The sequence below is a fragment of the Schistocerca gregaria genome, chromosome 2, assembly GCF_023897955.1.
Source record: "Schistocerca gregaria isolate iqSchGreg1 chromosome 2, iqSchGreg1.2, whole genome shotgun sequence".
Lineage (NCBI taxonomy): Eukaryota > Metazoa > Arthropoda > Insecta > Orthoptera > Acrididae > Schistocerca > Schistocerca gregaria.
In genome coordinates, this window is record NC_064921.1 from 346,784,186 (window position 1) to 346,809,731 (window position 25,546).

A 25,546-nucleotide genomic window follows, 5' to 3' on the forward strand; every position below is an offset into this window, starting at 1 on the left:
GGTCAATATACCCGCGCAACAATCATGTCCCCCCACACCATAACACCTCGACCACGAAAATGATCATGTTCGCCCATGCTGGAGGTACTCTCATGTAAAGAGAGGTGAGAACACGTAATTCACCAGGAACAATAACGAACATGATTGTTTTCGTGGTTGTGGTTATGGTATGAGGAGGTTATAATGTTGCATGGGTGTACTGACTTCCAAATCTTTGAACACCCTATGCTCAGCGGTCAGCCTTATTGTGATACTGTAATCCTTCCTCACGTGCATCTTCTCAGGGGTACATTCGGCCCTGATTTCATTTTTATGGATGAATATGCCTGAGCGTATTGGACTGCGCAGGTGGAGGAGCTGTTGGAACGAGAGGATATTCGCCGAATGAACTGGCCTGCCGATTCCCCCGGCTTAAATACCATCGAGTGCGCATGTCATGCATTGGGGAGACGCGTTTCTGGACTTCCACGTGCACGAACGACCATTCAACAGTTGTGAACCGCATTGGTGGAGGACTGAAACGCCATATCACAAGAACTTCTTATCAACTTGTGGCGAGCATGGGAGCAGGTTGCAGAGCATTCAGTGCCGTCTGTTGTAATCAGACACACTATGAAGAACGATTTTGTAATATCCAGGTAATCTGCATAAATCGCTGTGCCTACAGCGTAATTATTGTCAAATGGTTCAAATGGCTCTGAGCACTATGGGACTTAACATCTGAGGTCATTAGTCCCCTAGACTTAGAACTGCTTAAACCTAACTAACCTAAGTACATCACACACACATCCGTGCCGGAAGCAGGAGTCGAACCTGCGACCGTAGCGGTCGCGCAGTTCCAGACTGAAGCACCTAGAACCGCTCGGCCACAGCGGCCGGCTGTTGTCATTGTACACTCCTGGAAATGGAAAAAAGAACACATTGACACCGGTGTGTCAGACCCACCATACTTGCTCCGGACACTGCGAGAGGGCTGTACAATCAATGATCACAAGCACGGCACATCGGACACACCAGGAACGGCGGTGTTGGCCGTCGAATGGCGCTAGCTGCGCAGCATTTGTGCACCGCCGCCGTCAGTGTCAGCCAGTTTGCCGTGGCATACGGAGCTCCATCGCAGTCTTTAACACTGGTAGCATGCCGCGACAGCGTGGACGTGAACCGTATGTGCAGTTGACGGACTTTGAGCGAGGGCGTATAGTGGGCATGCGGGAGGCCGGGTGGACGTACCGCCGAATTGCTCAACACGTGGGGCGTGATGTCTCCACAGTACATCGATGTTGTCGCCAGTGGTCGGCGGAAGGTGCACGTGCCCGTCGACCTGGGACCGGACCGCAGCGACGCACGGATGCACGCCAAGACCGTAGGATCCTACGCAGTGCCGTAGGGGACCGCACCGCCACTTCCCAGCAAATTAGGGACACTGTTGCTCCTGGGGTATCGGCGGGGACCATTCGCAACCGTCTCCATGAAGCTGGGCTACGGTCCCGCACACCGTTAGGCCGTCTTCCGCTCACGCCCCAACATCGTGCAGCCCGCCTCCAGTGGTGTCGCGACAGGCGTGAATGGAGGGACGAATGGAGACGTGTCGTCTTCAGCGATGAGAGTCGCTTCTGCCTTGGTGCCAATGATGGTCGTATGCGTGTTTGGCGCCGTGCAGGTGAGAGCCACAATCAGGACTGCATACGACCGAGGCACACAGGGCCAACACCCGGCAACATGGTGTGGGGAGCGATCTCCTACACTGGCCGTACACCTCTGGTGATCGTCGAGGGGACACTGAATAGTGCACGGTACATCCAAACCGTCATCGAACCCATCGTTCTACCATTCCTAGACCGGCAAGGGAACTTGCTGTTCCAACAGGACAATGCACGTCCGCATGTATCCCGTGCCACCCAACGTGCTGTAGAAGGTGTAAGTCAACTACCCTGGCCAGCAAGATCTCCCGATCTATCCCCCATTGAGCATGTTTGGGACTGGATGAAGCGTCGTCTCACGCGGTCTGCACGTCCAGCACGAACGCTGGTCCAACTGAGGCGCCAGGTGGAAATGGCATGGCAAGCCGTTCCACAGGACTACATCCAGCATCTCTACGATCGTCTCCATGCGAGAATAGCAGCCTGCATTGCTGCGAAAGGTGGATATACACTGTACTAGTGCCGACATTGTGCATGCTCTATTGCCTGTGTCTATGTGCCTGTGGTTCTGTCAGTGTGATCATGTGATGTATCTGACCCCAGGAATGTGTCAATAAAGTTTCCCCTTCCTGGGACAATGAATTCATGGTGTTCTTATTTCAATTTCCAGGAGTGTATAAAAATGTCATTTCTGTACATCAGAGTGCGCATTTCTTTCAGTTACCATTTGTACTGTTCTCTACTGTACTGTACTAAATTATAGCAGGTTTTTATGTGTGTTCCAAGTTTCATCAGTTATGTTACTTGGTAGTCTATAAGTCATGCGAAAGTTACTATCGTCCTTAAGTTCTGCACACCAGTCTATTTTTATTGTTGCCACGGTAAAACTGATGCCAAATGGGTTGCTGTAGTAATTTTGTCTCTTGATGACGATTCGATCTAAACTAATAGCGCGTACATGTTTATTTCATTAGCAGCTCCTTGTGGTACACGAGTACTATTTGCCTTAAAGATTTACGAGATGTGAGAAGCATCTGTATAAAATATGCTGATGGCCATTAAAAACGCAACAACGTGACCGATAGCAAATACCAAAATTTTGCTTGTTGTGTGTGTATTTCCTGAGTCAAATTACGTGAAGCGACTGAACGCTTCTGCACGGTCGAGCGAACAATATGTATGTCTTAGCTACTCGGGACCGTCTTGAACACATTGCTTCTATATTACATTTGGTATGACTGTCATAGAATTCCGACCACCTCGAGCAGGAATACCACGTACTGAAAGTTTATTACATGCCGTCTTATAGGCACTGCGGTTGTAATCGCCTCTAGTGTATATGTGTCCTGTTGACCTAAAAATTCACGCGTGTTCGAACAAAAAGTCCACATTGCCAGAGTTATATGCCCATTGAATGTCTCTTTGGGTACCAAAGAACTGGGCCCAGTTGGTATGGTACGATTACAGTGAAACAGGGAAAACAGTAATATGGCACAATAAAAAGTAGTCTCCTCCACAAACTTCACAATAATTTTGAGCGTGCAAATGCATATAACGGTGTAGATGTAGGTGCGCAGAAAAAGTGTGCTGGTGGTTCGGAGCTCACCCAATGGGCGGCGGCACGGGCAGCTCCTTGTTGAAGCCGGCCTTGGACAGCAGCCAGTAGGTGTGCATCTTGCCCTTGCCCTTGATGTCCGTCTCACCACGGTACTCCAGCTGGTAGCCGCCGACCTTGTCCAGCTGCTCCTTGGTCGCTTGAGAGAGGTGGATGCGCCACGCCGAACCTGCAGACAAGCGTGGACACTTAGTGATCTACAGTAAATCGTGAACACAGAACAACAACGTGCAATGTAATTGTAAATGAAACGGCAGGCAAGACTCCGCTGCTCCTGATTCTAGAGTACCAACCGCGCCAGCGTTTTGAGTTCTTTTACACTTAAGCTTTTCACCTGTATGATCTGTGACTACAGAACAACAGTCAAACGTTGTTCACTGGATGAAATATTCGTCATCCACCTAAAGGAAAGAGCACATTGGTCGGTTTGGTAGCTAGAGGTGCGCATTTGACTCTCTACTGTGGTCGTAAGAAAAGCCTAACCAATGGGGACTGGAGACGAGTGTAACGCCTTGTCAGTGGTAGTCGCGGACACGGGCTTTCCAATGTGTCTACAAGGCATGGAGTACCACTCGCAATTGTGTACGCCAGCGTAAGAACATTGGTCATAAAAAATTCTAACTGAGGAGTACTTGAGATGAGTATAACACCTTGCCAGTGGCAGCCACGAACAAAGGCTCTCCATCAGGTGTCATGTCTACAAGGCATGATGTACCACTCGCAGTTATGTAACATAATGTAAGAACAGCGGTCAAAAAAATTCTGACTGACGTTGACTAGAGAGGAGTGTTTCACCTTGTCAATGACAGTCATCCACACGGGCTCTCCAGCGTGTCTACAAGGCATGGTACGTCACTCGGTTATATAACATAGCGCTAAAACAGCGATCGGGAACAGTTCTGACTGACGGGGCCTTGAGACAGGGGTCATGATTCGTAAATGGTAGTGACGGAAACGGGCTCTCCGATGTGTCTACAAGGCATGGTGCACCCCTCGCAATTATGTAATAAGGCGTAAGAACAATGGTCGTAAAAGAATCCTACAAACGAGGACGGGAGACAAATGTCATTCCTCATCAAGGACAGTCGCAATCACGAGCCCTCCATCGCGTTTGCAGGGCATGGTGTACCTCTCGCAATTATGTAATCCGGCGTAAGACCATTGCTCGTAAAGAACTGTAACTGCCGGGGACTGCACACGATTGTCATGCCTTGTCAATGGCAGTCACGGACACGGGCTCTCCAACATATCTACAAAGCATGGCGTACCACTCGAATTTACCTAAATAGCATACAGACAGACTGAAACTGACCTGAGTTGGAGATTGGTGTCACACCTCGTCGGTGGCAATCTTGGACACGGGCTGTACAAAGTGTCTACAAGGAATGATGTAGCACTCGCACTTATGTAATATGTCGTAAGAAGAGTGGTCGTGAAACATTCTAGCTGACAGTTCAGTGGCAGCCACTGACAATGGCTCTCCAACGCTTGAGGTACCAACGCTTGAGGTACCACTATGTAATATGGCATGAGAGGAGAGGTTTTAAAAACTCTAGCTGACGGGGTCCTGAGGCGAGTGTCATGCTTCGTCAATGGCATTCATTGACACGGGCTATCCAATGGATTCACCACAGTTATGCAGTAAGGCATAAAAGAATGGCCGTAAAAGATTCCTAACAAATGGGGACAGCAGACAAACGTGATGCCTTGTCAAAGACTGTTGCAAAAACGGTCTCTCCATTGTATCTACAAGCCGTGGTGTGCCACTCGCAATTATGTAATCCGGCGTATGAAAAGTGTTCGTAAAAGATTATAAGCAACGGGTTCTGGAGACCAGTTTCATGCCTCATCAATGGCAGTCACGGACAAGGGATCTCCGACACGTCTACAAGGCATGATGTACCAGTCGCAATGACGTAAAATAGCCTAAGAACAGTGGTCATAAATAATTCTTACTGTCGATTACTGGTGACGAGTAGCATGCCTTGTCGATGGCGCTCTCCAACTTGTCTGCAAGGCATGACGTACCACTCGTTACTACGTAATGCGGCGTATGAACAGTGGTCTTAAGAAAATCCTAACCAATGGAGACTGGAAACAAGTGTCATGCCTCGTCAGTGGCAGTCGTGGACGCAGACTGTCGCATGTGTCCATAAGCCAGGCAGCAGCTGCTGGCCGAGCATCAGCTGCAACAGCGAAGTAACTGACTCTGTGACATTTTACGGGTTTCTAACTAGGAGCGATTTATATTGTTTGTGCCTTGGTAGTTTAGTTTTTGAATTCCTGCGTGTTAATTCAATATTAACTAGACACAGTTCTCTCGTTTTCGTTTGTGTCGCAACGAAAGATATCACTTATGTTTTACTCGATGATTTTCCGTCAGTTACTACGAACTGTGACCTCTCGGACAGGAAATCACAAATCCAGTCACATAACTCAGACGATATTCTATAAGCGCGCAATTTCACTACGAGCCGCTTGTGTGGTCAGTGTCAAAAGCGTTCCGGAAATCCAGAAATACGGAATCGATCTGAAATCCCTTGTCAACAGCACTCAACACTTCATGTGAATAAAGACCTAGTTGTGTTTCACAGGAACGATGTTTTCTAAACGCCTGTTGACTGTATGTCAATGGACCGTTTTCTTCGAGGTAATTCATGATGTTCGAACACAATAAATGTTCCAAAATCCTGCTGCATATCGACGTTAACGATATGGCCTGTAATTTAGTGGATTACTCTTACTGTCGAGCGAACGGTTGTATATGAATGTTAAGAATGGAGCTAATGCATCAGCGTACTCCGAAAGGAACCTAATTGGTATACAGTCTGGACCAGAAGACTTGCTTTTACACTCCTGGAAATTGAAATAAGAACACCGTGAATTCATTGTCCCAGGAAGGGGAAACTTTATTCACACATTCCTGAGGTCAGATACATCACATGATCACACTGACAGAACCACAGGCACATAGACACAGGCAACAGAGCATGCACAATGTCGGCACTAGTACAGTGTATATCCACCTTTTGCAGCAATGCACGCTGCTATTCTCCCATGGAGACGATCGTAGAGATGCTGGATGTAGCCCTGTGGAACGGCTTGCAATGCCATTTCCACCTGGCGCCTCAGTTGGACCAGCGTTCGTGCTGGACGTGCAGACCGCGTGAGGCGACGCTTCATCCAGTCCCAAACATGCTCAATGGGGGACAGATCCGGAGATCTTGCTGGCCAGGGTAGTTGACGTACACCTTCTAGAGCACGTTGGGTGGCACGGGATACATGCGGACGTGCATTGTCCTGTTGGAACAGCAAGTTCCCTTGCCGGTCTAGGAATGGTAGAACGATGGGTTCGATGACGGTTTGGATGTACCGTGCACTATTCAGTGTCCACTCGACGATCACCAGAGGTGTACGGCCAGTGTAGGAGATCGCTCCCCACACCATGTTGCCGGGTTTTGGCCCTGTGTGCCTCGGTCGTATGCAGTCCTGATTGTGGCTCTCACCTGCACGGCGCCAAACACGCATACAACCATCATTGGCACCAAGGCAGAAGCGACTCTCATCGCTGAAGACGACACGTCTCCATTCGTCCCTCCATTCACGCCTGTCGCGACACCACTGGAGGCGGGCTGCACGATGTTGGGGCGTGAGCGGAAGACGGCCTAACGGTGTGCGGGACCGTAGCCCAGCTTCATGGAGACGGTTGCGAATGGTTCTCGCCGATACCCCAGGAGCAACAGTGTCCCTAATTTGCTGGGAAGTGGCGGTGCGGTCCCCTACGGCACTGCGTAGGATCCTACGGTCTTGGCGTGCATCCGTGCGTCCCTGCGGTCCGGTCCCAGGTCGACGGGCACGTGCACCTTCCGCCGACCACTGGCGACAACATCGATGTACTGTGGAGACCTCACGCCCCACATGTTGAGCAATTCGGCGGTACGTCCACCCGGCCTCCCGCATGCCCACTATACGCCCTCGCTCAAAGTTCGTCAACTGCACATACGGTTCACGTCCACGCTATCGCGGCATGCTACCAGTGTTAAAGACTGCGATGGAGCTCCGTATGCCACGGCAAACTGGCTGACACTGACGGCGGCGGTGCACAAATGCTGCGCAGCTAGCGCTATTCGACGGTCAACACCGCGGTTCCTGGTGTGTCCGCTGTGCCGTGCGTGTGATCATTGCTTGTACAGCCCTCTCGCAGTGTCCGGAGCAAGTATGGTGGGTCTGACACACCGGTGTCAATGTGTTCTTTTTTCCATTTCCAGGAGTGTATTAAGTAATGTAAGATGCTTCACTACTCCGAGGATATTTACTTCTAAGTTACTCATATTTGCAGCTGATCTCGATTCGAATTCTGGAATATTTACTTCATGTTCTTCTGTGAAGGCATTCCCAAAGTCTGTGTTTAGTAATTCTGCTTTGGCAGTACTGTCTTCGATACTATCTCGATTGCTATCGCGCAGAGAAGGCATTGATTGTTTCTTGACGCTAACGTACTTCACATACGACCAGATTCTCTTTGGATTTTCTGCCAGATTTCGAGACAAAGTTTCGTTTTGGAAATGTTATAAGTATCTCGCATTGAAGTCCGTACTAAATTTCGAGCTTCTGTAAAGATCGCCAATCTTGGGGATTTTGTGTCTGTTTAAATTTGGCATATTTGCTCCGTTGTTTCTGAAACAGTTTGATAACCCGTTTTGAGTACCAAGGAGGATCAGCTGCGTCATTATTTAATTTATTTGGTATAAATGTCTCAATTGCTGCCGATACTATTTCTTTGAATTTAAGCCACATCTCGTCTACACTTATATTATTAACTTGACGTGACTGGATATTGTCTCTCAGGAAGGCGCCAAGTGAATTTTTATCTGCGTTTTTGAATAGGTATATTTTTCGCTTATTTTTCGAGGATTTGGGGATTACAATAATCAATCTTGGTACGACAACCCTGTGTTCATCAATCCCTGAATCGGTTTTGATTCTCGTTATTAATTCAGGATTATTTGTTGCTAAGAGGTCAAGTGTGTTTTCACATCCGTTTACTGTTCGCGTGGGCTCATAAACTAACTGCTCGAAATAACTTAAGTGTGATTTGCAGAGTAGCTACGTAGATACAGATGGAGACATAGTGTACTATCCGCAATTATATAACACAGCGTAAGAACAGTGATCGTAAAAATATCCGAACCAATGGAGACCAGAGACGAGTTAATGACAGTCGGTTTCAAATCCGACAGGAATTCCTAGTGGCTGGAATGCAGGACCTGTTCAGCCAGTTACCGAGCGGATGTTGTGAACGGAATTACATCCAGTCGGGTAACTCGCAAAAGGCCGTTGCTCACGGCGGCGTGGAATGCTGCCCGTCTTCAGTAAACCGAACGACATAGAAGGCGTGTGATGTGATCCGACGAGTCGCAATTTTGCCTCTTTTTCGAATGATGCGATGTATCGGATGCACCGATGACCCAATGAGGTGTTTAACACGCAGTGTAGTACAGCGATCGTGCCAAAGTTTTCTCTTGTGAGGTTTTTTATTACACTGCTTTCAAAAGCTATCACTTACTACGCATATAGAATCTCAGTACATTGCATCCAGTTATACTGTTGTTTTGTCGTACTTTTGTCGAGGAATCTTTACTGAGGCAGATTACCCAGCAAAATATAAATTAGTTATGGATGATGGACATGTAATTAACAGTGTTCTAATACATACGGTGTCGCTCCTAAGAGACGTCAGGGTCGTCTCGGCAGATATCTACATTTTCGTTTCTGCAATGTGTAGATGGAGTCGGACCAAACAGATAATGCTCACCATGTCTTCCATGTGGCACTGGGCATCGACGGAAAGAGTCGGTTTGTTTCCCGTTACAGACAAAATGACTTTTATACCGGATTTTTTCGTGCCCAAATTAGTTTAGTTCTATATTCATTTTATCATTACGTATTAGCAGGAACATTATAAAATGAAGAATAACCAGTACTTCAGCAGCGAATCGTGTATCTGGTTCTAGTGACTGGTAACGACATGCAGAAGCACTAATCAGTCACTGTTGGGATGTTGGTTATTCTTCCTATTTTAACGTTTCTGTTAATACATATCGATAAAACTAACATCGCGCTAGACTGATTTGCGACTGCTCTATCGAATGGTCATGTAAAATTCCGCTTTAAAATTTTTTATTTGTAACGGGAAAAAAACTGAAGATTTTCGTCGTCGCTGGGCGTCACATGAAAGACGAGGCAGGCAGTGTTTATTTGAGCTGACTCCAGCCGAACACTGCAAAAGCAAAATTTCAAGTAGCTGCTGAAAATTAAATCTTCATGATTGCCACTATTGGTCTCCTGTCAATCCACACTGGCACAGAACCGTTGACAATCAACACAAGTGGTCGTTAATGGTCTGGCGTGGAATTTTAAACGGTTACTTGACTGGACCGTATTTTTTTGACCTAAATGTAACTGGGGAATCTTATTTACAACTTCTGCGCGATGATTTGTTGGAGGTAATGGAAGAAGTTGATTTAGAAACTAGGCAACGAATGGGTTCCAACAGGACGGAGCAGCTCCTCATTATGCTAAAAATGTGCGGAACGTTTTAAATTTACAGTACCCTGGTCGGTGGATAGGACGCGGCGGACCAATTCAGTGGCCATCTCCTCATTTTTTCTTATGGGGTTCTGTAAAAAATATTGTTTATGAAAGACAGCCCACAACTGAAACTATATGGAGCAATGTATTCGAAGAGCGTGTGCAGCCATGCCACGGGATGTGCTGCTCAAAAGTGTGGAAAACTTTCGTAGACGATTGACTTTATGCATTGAAGCAAATGGGGATAATTTTGTACAATTTTTTTGTGGCTAATTTCATTAATTAAGCAACCCAAACTGTGAGAGGCAAAGGGACTCACACTAATGAAGCATCAAAACATGTGAGAGGCAAGGGGACTCACACTAATGAAGCACCCCATGGGAACATCATTCTACTACAACCCCATGTCGTTGTTCCTGGGTAACGCTACAAGTAGGATACAGTACATTTTGTACAAAAATAGCTTAATTTGGCGTAATGAAAGAACTGAACATTTGATGCGTCTTTCTCGGATAATCCTAAATAAGAGTTCTTTCCCAATTTTACTTTTTTCTCGATTTCAGCGCCGTTTGTCAATGGTTTAAAAATGTTTCTGACAAAACTTGATTACTTTTTTTTATGGAGAATCTGAATCTGCAATAAAAATGGGCATTTCCGTTTAAGATTTAAAAGTTGCTGGAGGTCACGTGTAGTATCACTTGATGTCCCCCTTTGAGCTTATGAACTTGTGTCACCCACTGTTTTTACCCGATGTATAGTTTTCGAGATAATCTCATCCGAAACTTCCGATGAACCACCCTATATATATACAGGGTGCTCCATCTGAAGTTTCGGATGAGATTATCAACTTTAGCTTTTTGGGATGCGTTTTATCTCTTAAAACTGATATTGGGCACAAACAAAGAAATAAATACTACATTATTTTGACATATTGTGTGTGTGTTTAAAATAAAAGTTGAAATGTAATTAACTTTCCTGAAAAATGTATAATTAATTTCTGTAATAATTTGAAATTTTGCAAATTGATCCGCCACCATTAATTAATTTGGAAAAAATTCTGTTTCAGCATAAATTAATTAAGATTTCACGCCACATTATTCTAATTATTTGTTCAAACTGGTTCAAATGGCTCTGAGCACTATAGGACTTAACTTCTGAGGTCATCAGTCCCCTAGAATTTAGAACAAATTAAACCTAACTAAGCTAAGGACATCACACACATCCATGTCCGAGATGGGATTCGAACCTGTGACCGTAGCGGTCGCGCCGTTCCAGACTGTAGCGCCTAGAACCGCTCGGCCACCTTGGCCGGCTCTAATTATTTGTTTTACTTATTTTTTCATATTCACGTTATTTGTAGTTATCTGTATAATTCAAAACTATGTGAGCCACCGGTCGCCCAGAAATACATAAGAAAGTCTTTTTTCAGTCCATGACCAACAGAATCATTAACTTGTCACTAGAACAAAACGAAATTACTGAAAAATTAGGTATACTAGAACACACGGCAACAAATAAAGACTAAAATGCTAAAATGGTAGACAAAATGTATACTATAAATTTACAAAACGAAAGCACTGATATAGATAAAGACATAACATTAACAAGAGAAGCAGAACCACAAAAAATAAAATACTTTGCTGTATGTTACTGTGGCGCCGTATCAGATAGAACAGCAAATAATTGTCGTAAAAGTAATGTACGAATCGGGTTCCACACGAAAAACAAAGTAGGGACAATAGTCAGAAACTCAACCCACAAAACAAAACCGTTTACACCATCACGGATTAATAATATCAAATGTGGTGAATGTGAAAGTTTCTGTGTTGGGCAAACCGGTAGGCCTTTCTTCACCAGATTCAGACAGCACACAAGCATAAGTGAGAACTTGTATGACCCCTTCATTAAAATTATTTTTTGTGTGTAACATTTTATGTATGCTTTTGAAAAGGGACGCGAAATTGATATTTTGATTGTGGGCTAATCATTTTAAATGCCAGTATTTATATTATCTGTACAAATAAACGGAGGCGTGGCCTACGGTTTCTTTCAAGGACAGAAATGACTAGCTCTTTGCTTTCGTCTTTCGCCATCTTGATCTTGTCATTTCTGTTATTCAGCTTTTTATGGGAGAGACGTGGCACCTATCCGCCATTAGCGTGACTTTGTTACTAATTTTCAGTTTCTTTTTTCTCTTATTCTACAACCTGAACTTGCTGTCATTCGAAGAAGAAATCAGATAATTTTAACTAATTACACAGCACAGTGTGGTTATCAATCGTGATAGGCCGTTTGCATTTCCAGTTGGTTGACATTTTTAATTGTGCTGCTCCCAACACCAGTCTGGGATAATTACAACGTGCATTACTTCATTGCTTCGGAACTTATTTAGTAAGTGAAAGTCGAAGCCATCACACACACTGTAAATTTTCACTTAGTGCACATCTGCGAAAGTGGTATTATAACAACAGCAGCGTCGAGGAATCCTTAAAGATTCTACATAGGCTACAGAAAGGCAGATTAATGGACACTGTAGAAGAAACTTATAGTGCCTTCAAAGAACAACCACAATACATTACTCAATGAACAAGCCGACCTCATAAATGAAAATATTTCTCGATTGTTTAGACATTAGTCTAGCGATGACATTTTAATTCTGACACAGATAACAAAGGAATTGGAAGAGCAGCTGAATTGAATGTATAGCGTCTTGAAAAGAAGTTATAAGATGAACATCAACGAAAGTAAATCAAGAGGTATGAAATGAAGTCGAATTAAATCAAGTGATGCCGAGGGAATTATGTTACAAAGTGAGATGCTAAAAGTAATAGATGAGTTTTGCTATTGGGTCATTAGAATAGCGGATGATTGCCGAAGTAGGCAGGATATGAAATGCAGGCTACCTACAACAAGTAGAGCATTTCTATGAAAGAGGAATTTGTTAGCATCTACTATGAATTTATATGTTAGAAAGTATTTTCTGACAGCAATTTTTTTGGAATGTAGCCTTCTACGGATTTCAAATGTATATCATAAGTTGTTCAATGTACAACAATATAGAAGCTTTTAAAATGTGGTGCAACCGACGAATATAGAAGATTATATGGGTAGATCGAATAATTAACGCGGAGGTACTGTATCAGATTTGGGGAAAAAATAAATTTTTGGCAGAGCTTGATTAAAAGAAGGGATCGCCTGATGGGACAAATTCTAAAATATTAAGGAATCGTCAGTTTGGTGGTGGAGGGAAGTGTGGAGAGTAAAATTATAGAAAGAGGTCAGGGGATGGCTACTGTTCAATGTACTGGTTCAAATATATAAAGGTTGCAGTAATTATTGGAAATTAAGCTCGCCTCTATGGCTGAAAGGTCAGCGCGGCCTTGGTTCGATTCCCTGCAGGGTTGGAGATTTTCTCCGCTCAGGGGTTGGGTGTTGTGTTGCCTGCAGCATTATTTCATCTTCATCGACAAGCAAGTCGTAGAAAAGACTTGAACCGGCGACCATTTCCCAGCACGTGGAGCTCCCGGCGTAGCTAAGCGCGTTGTTGTTGGATATGAATAAAACTAGCACACAGAGCTGTGTCCACAACAACAACAACAATAACAATAACAACAACAGCCACACAATCCCGAAGAGAGCAAGTGCCAATGTGTGTGACAGTTATCACACAATCAGCGTAACAGTTCATGCCTCCAGACTGCTGACAAGAATAATACACAGAAAAATGGAAAAGAAAATTGAGGATTTCTTAGAGAACGATCAGTTTGGCTTTACAGGGATACCTCAGGGGTAGTTCTGATTTTACGCTTGACGATGGACGCAAGACTTAGGAAAAATCGAGAAAGAGAATATGTTGACCCAGAAAAAGTATTCGACGATGTGAAACAGGTATGAGCTACAGGGAAAGACGGGCAGTATATAATACGTACGAGAGCAAACAGCTAAAAATAAGAATAGAAGTCAAAGAACAAAGTGCTCTAATTAAAAACGGTTTAAAAAAGGGAAACAGCTTTTCCGCCCCACTGTTGAGTCTACGAGAACGTCCTGAAAATAATGCTTCCGAATTTTTTGTGTGAATACTCTGAAACTTGGTAAATAAAACAAATATTGTTAACATTCTACACCTTTATTCTCCATGTGTCCGTATTTACTTCTCATGGTAGTCACACTGGCGACGAACACATTTCTCCCAACGAGAGACCAGTTTGTTGATACCGTCACTGTAGACTTCGATGGGACAGCTTGCGTCTATCTTCAAGTGGGTGACTGTTCACGTTTGTAAGCATCTCCGTGAGACAAAACAAACGTGTGACCATTCATGCTGTCCTTCAATGTAAACGTCTAATATTCACTGTGAGTCCAATTTGATACGGATCCCACATAGTTCAGAAATATTTTACGATTAGTCGCACAAATGTTTTGAAAGTAGGGCTGATTTCACTTCCCAAGTATCTTATGTGATTCGTTCCATTTCCTAGACCCATGTATTCGTAAGAGTAGACTAACTCCAATAGTGACCAGTTGACATGAAGTATAGAATTTTATATTTGCATTATTTAAAGCAAGTTGCCAAACTGTTTACCGCCTTGAAATGTTATCAAGGTCTGACTGAATATTTGCGCAGTTTTCTTAGTACTACATTGTAGATAACTTTGTAGATAATCTGTGAAAATTCTAAGGTTACCATTGATATTACCTGGGAGTTCATGAATGTACAACATGATTAATAAAGGGATCGCAACATTCTTCCTGAAGTCATCTCTACATCTGTCGATAGCTCTCCACCCAAGATTACATGACATAGCTACGTGGAATACTCGTAAAACGAGCAGAGGGCCACGACAAGTGACGTCAACAGCCGAAGTCAGATACCTTACCCACGCGGCGGTGGCTGACTGTCAACCTTCATCTCGATCGTTGGCTCAAGACTGGAGCTTTACTAGTATTACTCTTCTCCAGCATTTTAGTATGAGATATTGTCTTTGCGTAGTAGTCCTGTGGTCCGCAGCTCGTTGTCTTGCGGTAGCGTTGTCGTTTCCCGCGCAAGGGGTCCAGGGTTCGATTCTCGGTGGGGGTCAGGGATTTTTCCCTGCCTCGAGATGACTGGGTGTTGTTGCGTCGTCTTCATCATCATCATTCATCCCCATTCCGGTCGGAGGAAGGCAGTGGCAAACCGCCTCCGCTAGGATCTTGCCTAGTGGACGAAGCGGGTCTCCCGCATCGTCCCCTACACTCCTCGGAGAATGGGACATCATCATTATCAGAACCGGTCTGACGTCAAAGCAATAAGGCTCCCGAACACAGCTAGGTCGCCACCAGGTAGTGTCCTTCGAATGCCAATGATGGTGACAGTATTGGATATTCTACACTCTTATCTTGGTAAGGCTCTTGTGGCGATGCTACCTGTTTGCATTCTTCAGATGGTGATGTGCCAGATAGTTTCGCGATTAATTGTGCAGTGTAATGTGTGTGTATGTGTGTATGTGTGTGTGTGTGTGTGTGTGTGTGTGTGTGTGTGTGTGTGTGTGTGTGTGTGTCTGTGTGTGTGAGTGTGTGTTGATTGGTTCAAATGGCTCTGAGCACTATGGGACTTAACAGCTGTGATCATCAGTCCCCTAGAACTTAGAACTACTTAAACCTAACTAACCTAAGGACATCACATACATCCATGCCCAATGCAGGATTCGAACCTGCGACCGTAGCAGTCGCACGGTTCCGGACTGTGCGCCTAGAACCGCGAGACCACCGCGGCCGGTCCATGTGTGTGTTGTTTTTGTTGTTTCGTGGATGAATTTATAAGTAGAAGTAAACGAGGGAGTGAAACGTGGTTCCCGTACTTACAAGGGAAATTCCCCATTACCTCTCCTCCCTCCCGCTCAGATTTAGTGGTAAGAGGGCCCACTGGCCAATCCCTCACAACTGGCCGCAGATCAAGCATGAAAACAGGAAGAAAGTGAACTGAACTGAGAGGAAAAAAGCAAACTAGAAACAGTGAACGGTCCAACCTCAAAAGGTACAATATCGAACAAAATCAGAGCCGTGTTGTTGTGGTTAACTGGTTGCGGTGTTGGACTACAAAGTTGGCGATCTGTGTTCGAAGCTCCCTCTCTCCAATTTTTTTTCACAAAATTATGAACTGTTCTTCCGATCATTGACGTGTCTGTTCGCTGTATTCAACTTTATGTCTGTGTCGTGGTGTAACATCCGTTTGTAGCAGCGAGATGTACGGAAGGGGCCTATAATGAAAGTTGGTTCCGCACAACTACACTATTAGTAGCTGAAAGGAGGTGGTTTTCGAATGGGCACCACAAACGTTTGATGACAAGGCGACAAGTCAACCGAATCCTCCACCAGAAACGACGTCTCGTGTGTCATCCACGGCATTAGTGATAGTATGTACTACAGGTATAATGGCTGTTATGTTGTTTTGTATTAGTGATTGTATAACAATTAATTTTGGCAGAAAACCAAGTGTGTCACATGTTAGGAATCCTTATCGACACACACCAGATGAGTGAACGAGATATGCCTGCGTGTCCGGTCTTAAATGTTTGAATGTGAATGTGATCAATCCCAAAGAAATGATGAAAACATAATAATTTGTCACATAAGTTGCAACAAATGACCTGAAAAATTCCGCAATTACACAGTTTTCTCTGTACTCTATCAAAACAAATGTTTTTAACGTTTTTGAAGTTGCATTCTGTTTTGGAAGTTTCGACTCCTGAATTCCTTCGTTGTAACGTAGTTCACACCCGTTCATTTGTCGTTTTAATTTCTGTAAGATGTCTTTGTGGTATCTCTCCTGCTCTGACTACTCATCACATTTACCTGCTACGCTAATGTATTCTTACCACATGACTCATATTCTATAATCAATATATACACTCCTGGAAATGGAAAAAAGAACACATTGACACCGGTGTGTCAGACCCACCATACTTGCTCCGGACACTGCGAGAGGGCTGTACAAGCAATGATCACACGCACGGCACAGCGGACACACCAGGAACCGCGGTGTTGGCCGTCGAATGGCGCTAGCTGGCCAGCATTTGTGCACCGCCGCCGTCAGTGTCAGCCAGTTTGCCGTGGCATACGGAGCTCCATCGCAGTCTGTAACACTGGTAGCATGCCGCGACAGCGTGGACGTGAACCGTATGTGCAGTTGACGGACTTTGAGCGAGGGCGTATAGTGGGCATGCGGGAGGCCGGGTGTACGTACCGCCGAATTGCTCAACATGTGGGGCGTGAGGTCTCCACAGTACATCGATGTTGTCGCCAGTGGTCGGCGGAAGGTGCACGTGCCCGTCGACCTGGGACCGGACCGCAGCGACGCACGGATGCACGCCAAGACCGTAGGATCCTACGCAGTGCCGTAGGGGACCGCACCGCCACTTCCCAGCAAATTAGGGACACTGTTGCTCCTGGGGTGTCGGCGAGGACCATTCGCAACCGTCTCCATGAAGCTGGGCTACGGTCCCGCACACCGTTAGGCCGTCTTCCGCTCACGCCCCAACATCGTGCAGCCCGCCTCCAGTGGTGTCGCGACAGGCGTGAATGGAGGGACGAATGGAGACGTGTCGTCTTCAGCGATGAGAGTCGCTTCTGCCTTGGTGCCAATGATGGTCGTAAGCGTGTTTGGCGCCGTGCAGGTGAGCGCCACAATCAGGACTGCACACGACCGAGGCACACAGGGCCAACACCCGGCATCATGGTGTGGGGAGCGATCTCCTACACTGGCCGTACACCTCTGGTGATCGTCGAGGGGACACTGAATGGTGCACGGTACATCCAAACCGTCATCGAACCCATCGTTCTACCATTCCTAGACCGGCAAGAGAACTTGCTGTTCCAACAGGACAATGCACGTCCACATGTATCCCGTGCCACCCAACGTGCTCTAGAAGGTGTACGTCAACTACCCTGGCCAGCAAGATCTCCGGATCTGTCCCCCATTGAGCATGTTTGGGACTGGATGAAGCGTCGCCTCACGCGGTCTGCACGTCCAGCACGAACGCTGGTCCAACTGAGGCGCCAGGTGGAAATGGCATTGCAAGCCGTTCCACAGGGCTACATCCAGCATCTCTACGATCGTCTCCATGGGAGAATAGCAGCCTGCATTGCTGCGAAAGGTGGATATACACTGTACTAGTGCCGACATTGTGCATGCTCTGTTGCCTGTGTCTATGTGCCTGTGGTTCTGTCAGTGTGATCATGTGATGTATCTGACCCCAGGAATGTGTCAATAAAGTTTCCCCTTCCTGGGACAATGAATTCACGGTGTTCTTATCAATTTCCAGGAGTGTAGTATGAGAATTGTCAAGATTACACGAAGAAAACAAACATTACGGTGACAGGACGGACAGTTCATAATTTTCTGAGAAAAAAAGAATTCGCAAGAGGAAATTTTGAACATAGCCCGTCCGTTTTGCAGACGAGCACTGTAATCACGTAACCACGCAGAGCGCAGACGACGTATCGGAAGAAACTTTCCAAACAGTTCTGTAGATACGATCAAGTCCGTCCGTAGTTAAACTTGACGTACAGCGCAAGTACTTTCAGTATCCATTACACCCCGTCCACCACTGGTAGCTGAGTGGTCAGCGAGAAAGAATGTCATACGTCACGGCCTGGGTTCGATTCCCGGCTGGGTCGGAGATTTTCTCCGCTCAGGGACTGGGTGTTGGGTTGTCCTTATTATCATTATTTGATCCCCATCGAAAAGCCGAAGTGGCATCAACTTGAGACTTGCACCAGACGAACGGTCTGTCCCAGCCACACGGCATTACACCCCGAGTAAGCTGGACGTTCCTAATATTCCAAGACACCGGATTACGAGGAAACGGGGTTCGCTGTATGTTTAATATTCAGAACCTTTTAACACAACAGGCGTTTTTTGTAATTGAATTTGCACTTTTTAATGCGTCTGAAAGATTATGGAAAGAAGAATGCTGCGATATGAGAAGGCACTTGTTAATATATGAAGTGCTGCCTTAAGTTTAAGAATGCAGACAATGAGTATCGTAATGCGCCACTGTCCGCCAGGACAGCACAGTTCCTTCAGCTTTACCATCTCTCAGTGGATAATAGGGAGCAAATCGCTCCAAAGCCGTACAGTGTCTCTTCATAAGAAAGCCTGCTGAATAGAAATGTCTCCGAATTTTTAATACGAAAAGTCTTAAAGTTTTCCAAACAAAACATAGTTATTAAAATTGTACATCTTCGTTCTTCGGGCCTAGGTATTTATTTCTAAACATAATCACCCCGGCGACGTACACATGTCCCCCAACGAGAGATGAGTTTGTTGATAGCAGCCTTGTAGATTGTCTGACTTGGTTCTCGGAGGCAGAACTTCACCTCTGCTTGCACCGCTTCGCGAGTCCTCAGACGCGTTCTTTAAGTTTTGGAAACAGATGAATATCGGATGGGGCTAAGTGTGGACTGTAAGGAGGACAGTGCATCCAAAGCCTCGGATTGAGGCAGGTGTCGGAGTTCTCGTGTGTGGCCTGGCGTTGTAAGGCTGGAGGAAAGAGCGCCGTTCCTCACACACTGCCACAGTTACATCGCACACCGCCACGTTACACGCTACAATTCGTAACCCTCTAGCGGCAGAGGATTGCAAATGTGTAGACATGAAGAATAAAGACGTAAAATGTTAATAAATTTTGTTTTATTTAAAAACCTTTAAAGAGCTCTCATATAAAAAAATAGGAGGCTTTACTTTTCAGCTCTCCCTCATATTTACCATCTGACACCCTGTACCAAAAAAACCTTTTTTTGTAAAAGTCTTGTGAAACGTCTTGCAGAAAAGTCTTGTGCAGAAGATACTAAACCAGATCCAAACCCTCTGAGAGGGAAAAACTGCTTTGCTTGTGACTTAAAAGGACAACTAATTTTAAATTACACTGACTGACAGCAAAACTGAATCACACAGAAGACACCGTCAGATGTCGATGTAGTTTCGTATTTGTACACACCGTTGTACACTATGTAAATGGTTAGACTTCCAATTCTCCGTCCAGATAAAACGTCCAACAGACTGTATTAGTTTGGTTCTGTACCGTTACGCTTATGTAGGCGAGCTAGTCACCACCTAGGATTGGTACAAGGTAACATGGATTCGTATGTGAAGCTTTGTGTCCCCAAAGTCGAGAAGCTGTTGCGGCAACGCGGGAAGCCGGGTCGCTCGACGCGAACCAAGGTGTAGAGAGAAGCAAAGTGCCGAATGTGGGGAAAATCGTGGTATGGAGAATTTGGAAGACGAGTCAATTGCTTAAGAAGACCGGCCCTCCTCCCAACAATGGCACGCTTGGAGAAAAACTGAAAAATGGCTTCTTACAGTTCTGAGAGCCTATAAAAATTTACAATCAAATATAACAAATTTCATAATTAGTTACAGTAATGATATCGTGTTCCATTTCTAACAAGCCAGATCAGGGTTTTATAAAAAATTTTGCAAATTAAAGATCATACATGCACAACAGGAAATCCTTTAGTGTTGTGCATATCCCCACGTAATAGATCAAGGTGGACAAAGTTAAAATATTTTCAACTGCAGAAACTAATAGTGAGAATCGCATTTTATCTGTTGTGCTCGCAACAATAAGCAATATACAGTTAATTAAAATATCATGCCATATAAACTGTATATAAAGTCAAAAGCGCGGTGGGGATTACGCGACAGGTTATAGTTGTTTCCCTTAATCATTTAACGTGAAATTCGGGATGGTTCCCTTCAAACCGCCTCTATAGATTTTCTGCAAGATTTTCGCCTATTTTGTGCGTGTTCTCCGTCACACTAATGACCTTGCAATCAACCAGACGTAAAGTAAGCTTTCTAATCACTTATTCCTCAAAACAGAAGGAAGTGTCGTTGTTACCTGCTCGTTAAATAAATTAGCTGAACCATCTAGTGTGCAGTGATATAAGGGGCGATCGAAAAGTTTCCGTTTGAATGCGTTGCTGCAGCGTATATGGAACGTAACGCGACTCCAATGCAGGTATATAAGCAGCGACACGTAGCCAAGAGGTTATTGTGGCATTCGTGTCTTCCCATCGTGTGTGCGGTAAATGTGGAAACGTGAACCACGGCGACGTTATTACCAAATGCGTCCAACGTTTGTTGGCTACCGAAGGGCAAACACCGGTAGACATCCATAGGAGTATTGATGATGTTCATGGGGCAGCATGTCCGTCGAAAACTATCCTTTTCGAATGGTGCGCCAAGTTCCATGCTGCTGCTTCGTAATAGCGCACGTCGCCCTATCGCTTCGTAATAGCGCACGTCGCCCTATCGCTAATCTCATTAAGCAGAAGTTATGCCAACTCAAGTGGGAGATACTCGAGCACCCTTCCTATAGTTCTGATGTCTCGCCATGCGATTATCACGCCTTCTGTCCCTTAAAATTCATCCTTAACGGTCGAAGATTCATGTCGGACGAGGATGTGCAGCAGTCAGTTACAGACTTCTTCACGCAGCAGGACACGGTGCCAAACGAGTATCTTCAACCTGGTGCGTGCGTGGGATGATTGCCTCAGCGCTCACAGCGATTTCCTCTGATTGGCATACCGATTCTGGACTGTATGGCCTTCGAAAGGAAACTCTTTGATCGCTTCTTATACATAGCTGAACACGAGTTGGTACAGAGAATGCCATTCGCCGATGTTCGGCGTAGAAGAGTAGCGAGCGCGTGGCTTACCTGTGGACTCCATCCGTGAGGCGGTGTTGACGGTGTCACCGAACAGGCAGTAGCGAGGCATCGTCAGGCCGACGACTCCAGCGCAGCACGGACCTGTGGCATCAGGAAAACACGTTAACAGCGAACCCGTCAACCATCAGCTACACCCAGGAATGGCAATAGGTACTTGACAGTTAAAGATCAAGAAGAGCAGTTATTTCATTCACAAGAACAGTTATTATATCCATGCTGGTACGTCTTGAACTTGTAACGGTCCAACTAGATCGTCTATGCACGCACTTTTTTTATTTTCCCCTTTTAAAGTAGTAACACTATAGTTGAGTCAGCGTGAGTAGCTTCCTGACAGCTCGGAGCGCTGTTGCCAGCTTCAGACTAGAGAAAACGTTTTCAATAGCTTCAAGAAGGAAGCTCCAACGGAGGCTAATCTTCAAGAACTGGAAACAAACGGTTTTTCCACAGGGCATGGGACAGATGCACCACGCAGTGAAAGATCCAAAAAATATGACAATGATGATGCATTCACTGAACGCTTAGAAGCATCACTGCTTCTTCCACCAGCAAAATCGACAAGGAAGCGGTTGGCGGAGATGAAAATTAACAGAAGCTCCGTGCGTCGTTGGATAAAGAAAGCCGGCCGGAGTGTGCCAAGCGGTTCTAGGCGCTGCAGTCTGGAACCACGCGACCGCTACGGTCGCAGGTTCGAACCCTGCCTCGGGCATGGATGTGTGTGTTGTCCTTAGGTTAGTTAGGTTTTAGTAGTTCTGAGTTCTAGGGGACTGATGACCTCAGAAGTTAAGTTCCATAGTGCTAAGAGCCATCTGAATCATTTGATAAAGAAAGAAGTTGCCGTTCATTTCGACCCGGCAGTATCCGTAGGTAGCATTCATCCACTGCATGTCATCGATAGCTTCTGTCTCTCTGTATCTCCTCCATGTCCGAACAACATCGCTTTGGTTCACTCCAAGACGCCTGGACCCTTATGGTAAGCTTCAGAAGGCTTTTTGAGAGGATATTATGTCAAGAGCTCAAGTTTTTCGTTAGCATAAAATGTTTAGTGAAGCAGAACGAATGTTGAACATGAAGACCTCAGTGGACGACCATCAACCTCACGGACGGATGTCAACTTCGCCACGGTGCGTGAACTCGTACGATCTGATCGAAGATTATCTGTGAAAATGATTGCAGAAGAACTGAACATCAGTCGAGAAACGGTTTGTCTAAAAATAACTGAAGACCTTGGTATGAGAAAGATTTGTGCAAAAATGGTCCGCAAAAATCTCACACCACAACAGCGAAAAATACGGAAAAATGTGGCAGCCGATCTGTTAGAGGAAACGGAAATCAATCCAGAATTGTTGAGCCGTGTTAGCACTGGTGGTAAAAGTTGTTTTTTCAGTACGATCCAGTGACAAAACGCCAAAGTTCGCAATCGTGCTCGAAGGGATCACCTAGACCAAAAAAAGCTCGCATGTCAAAGTCAAAAGTGAAATGCATGCTTGTGTGCTTCTTTGATTCCAAGGGAATTGTTCATAAAGAGTGGGTGCCTCCTGGATAAACAGTTAACCAATATTACTACAACGAAATTTGAGAAAGACTACGTAGAAGAATTCTTCGTGTTCATACCAACATTGCTGATAATTGGCTTCTGCATCAAGATAATGCGCCATCCCATACTGCTCTGTCAGTACAGCAATTTTTAACTTCATTTCAGTGCTACCAAAGCCACCTTATTCACCAGATATAGCACCTATGGAATTTTTTCTATTTCCAAGAGTCAAAACGGCGGTCAAGGGACACCATTTTCAAACAACACAAGATATCCAAAAGCTGTGGCGAGGGTCTCGGAGGATATTACAGAAGATGAGTTCCAGAAATGTTACCGTCAATCACAGAAGCACTGGAAAAAGTGTGTGCAATCGGAAGGGAACTATTTTGAAGGAGACAACACTAAACTTCACCAAAACGGTAAGCAACATTTTTTTCACATCAGTCTCATTACTTTATTGTCGCACCTCGTATTATAGGCGGCTGTGTGGATGATTTCCCTCTCGGCAATGCTGCTGCTTGCTGTACAGCTGTGTGTTCTAATACTCGCTTTAACTTTCATTATTATTTATATGTAGTTAAGACCGCGTACGCGATCAAACTTTTTGCCAAACTCGCTCTTATCTATCACTGATTTGTGAAACAAGCCCTTACACGATCCTACAAGTTTTTCAGTTTAACCTCGCTTTAGAGGCAAACGCTGTTCGTCTATGCTATATTTTGACACTAATGGAAACGGCTACAAACGCTGTTAAAGCATTTGTAACTCTGACTCTGGTACTGTGGATAAGAAGAAGAAAAAAGATGATGATGGTCAAAGGAATGGTTTAAAACGGGAGAGAAACATAAATAAGAAAACCTGTTAGAGGAAATGTTACATTCAACTTTTTCGAAACGGACAATGAAACTTTTGATAATTTGTCTATAGTTACCGTGGCGTCACATTGAAAAAGAAGACACAAGTATGCGAACATTTATTCTCTTTCTGCTGACAGTTCATTAAAATACCGTAAGGTGGAAACACAGAGCCTACATCGTCCGTGGAAGAACCGGAAAACTTCGATTTTTCCATAGTACTGCACTCCAGCTTGTTTGTTGTGCGCAGAATATTTCTTCTTAACTTCTTCCCGCGTATTATACGGCTGAGAAAGATGCAACATCTCTACCATTTTGGCAACTGCCAGCGATAGCCATTTTGTTTTTATCCTCGATCGTAGTTTACATAGTCGTGGACATTCATGATACAATGATACAAACTGTAATAAAACTCATTTTCACTCAAGGTATGCGGTGAAACATCAATATGAAAAACGTCCGCAGTCCTGTCGAATTGTCCGTCATCAAAATTTGTATTAGACAAGTCATTCACGCTCTAGACTTGACAAGTAACACAAACGGCACCGTACACAGTCATCTACGGCAGACATAGTGAAGTTTGACGAACTGTTTGATCGGGTGTACGGGCCTTAACCAATAACACCGAGAACAAAATCTGTAACACAATGGCACATCGGGAATAAAGGTTTTGTCGGTATAATGATAGTGTTAATCAATTATTATTGCTTCCTCAGTCTTAAGCTTACTGCAATTAATTAAAGTGAATTTTACGCCAAATGCACTTTGTTTTTATTACGAAGTACCTTCTGTGGTCATTCTGGAAGTATGAATACATATGATTGTACGTTTTGGTTGTTATAGATTAAAAATAGTTAGTGTGACAGATAACTACGGTGTTTCTGCCTCTTGTTCAAATATTCTACAAACCACCGCTTTTTTCGTTCTCAGCGGAGTCTGAGGTCGAAAGAAACTTCTTTGTATATATGAACTTAGTAGTTTATTTTGTTTTTTTGAAAGCACTTTCTCTTACGCTGCAATGGCGTATTTGCTCCTCACTTCACTTTAGAAACAGAACTGCAGTTCCATGTGTTTGTACTCAGCACAATATTACAGTATTTATGTTTGTTCATTTGTTTTTGTGTAGGGTGTGAGCGTTGCCGACCTGTGATTTTTTAAAAAAATGAAAATATGTAATTCGTCTCTCTCTCTCTCTCTCTCTCTCTCTCTCTCTCTCTCTCTCTCTCTCTCTCTCTCTGTGTGTGTGTGTGTGTGTGTGTGTGTGTGTGTGCGATCCCACCAGCTGGCCAAATTAAGACCGACGAAGCAGCTCCTTTCAACTCTGTGAAGTGCTGATAACGCTGTCTCACACGAGTACACAGCCCGTTCATGTACTTCAAAGTAATCACTCAACAACTGACGCTGTTCACATCGGTTGTATACTCTACCAGACATGGTAGCAATTCTAAACAATAACACTAATGCTATCCGGCGACCATTCTGCCTGTCACAGAGACCTGCAACTGCAGTCATTAACGTAACTGGTCATGACGTGTATGTGTACGAACTACAATGGCATCCGACCGTGTCTTCTGAATGCTGCACTCTTTTTGTGAGACATG

At 44.8% G+C, this 25,546-nt stretch overlaps 1 protein-coding gene across 1 annotated transcript in view; it reads right to left on the bottom strand.

Annotated features, from left to right (window-relative positions):
* The window catches only part of LOC126335775 (retinal guanylyl cyclase 2), a gene marked incomplete at its 5' end in the record, with an annotated part of 576,657 nt that overhangs the window by 37,545 nt on the left and 513,566 nt on the right, over positions 1-25,546 (bottom strand). The window contains 2 exons of the mRNA XM_049999236.1: positions 3,247-3,424; positions 21,546-21,638. Coding sequence (XP_049855193.1) covers positions 3,247-3,424; positions 21,546-21,638 — 271 coding nt within the window. The remainder of the gene's footprint in view (positions 1-3,246; positions 3,425-21,545; positions 21,639-25,546) is intronic.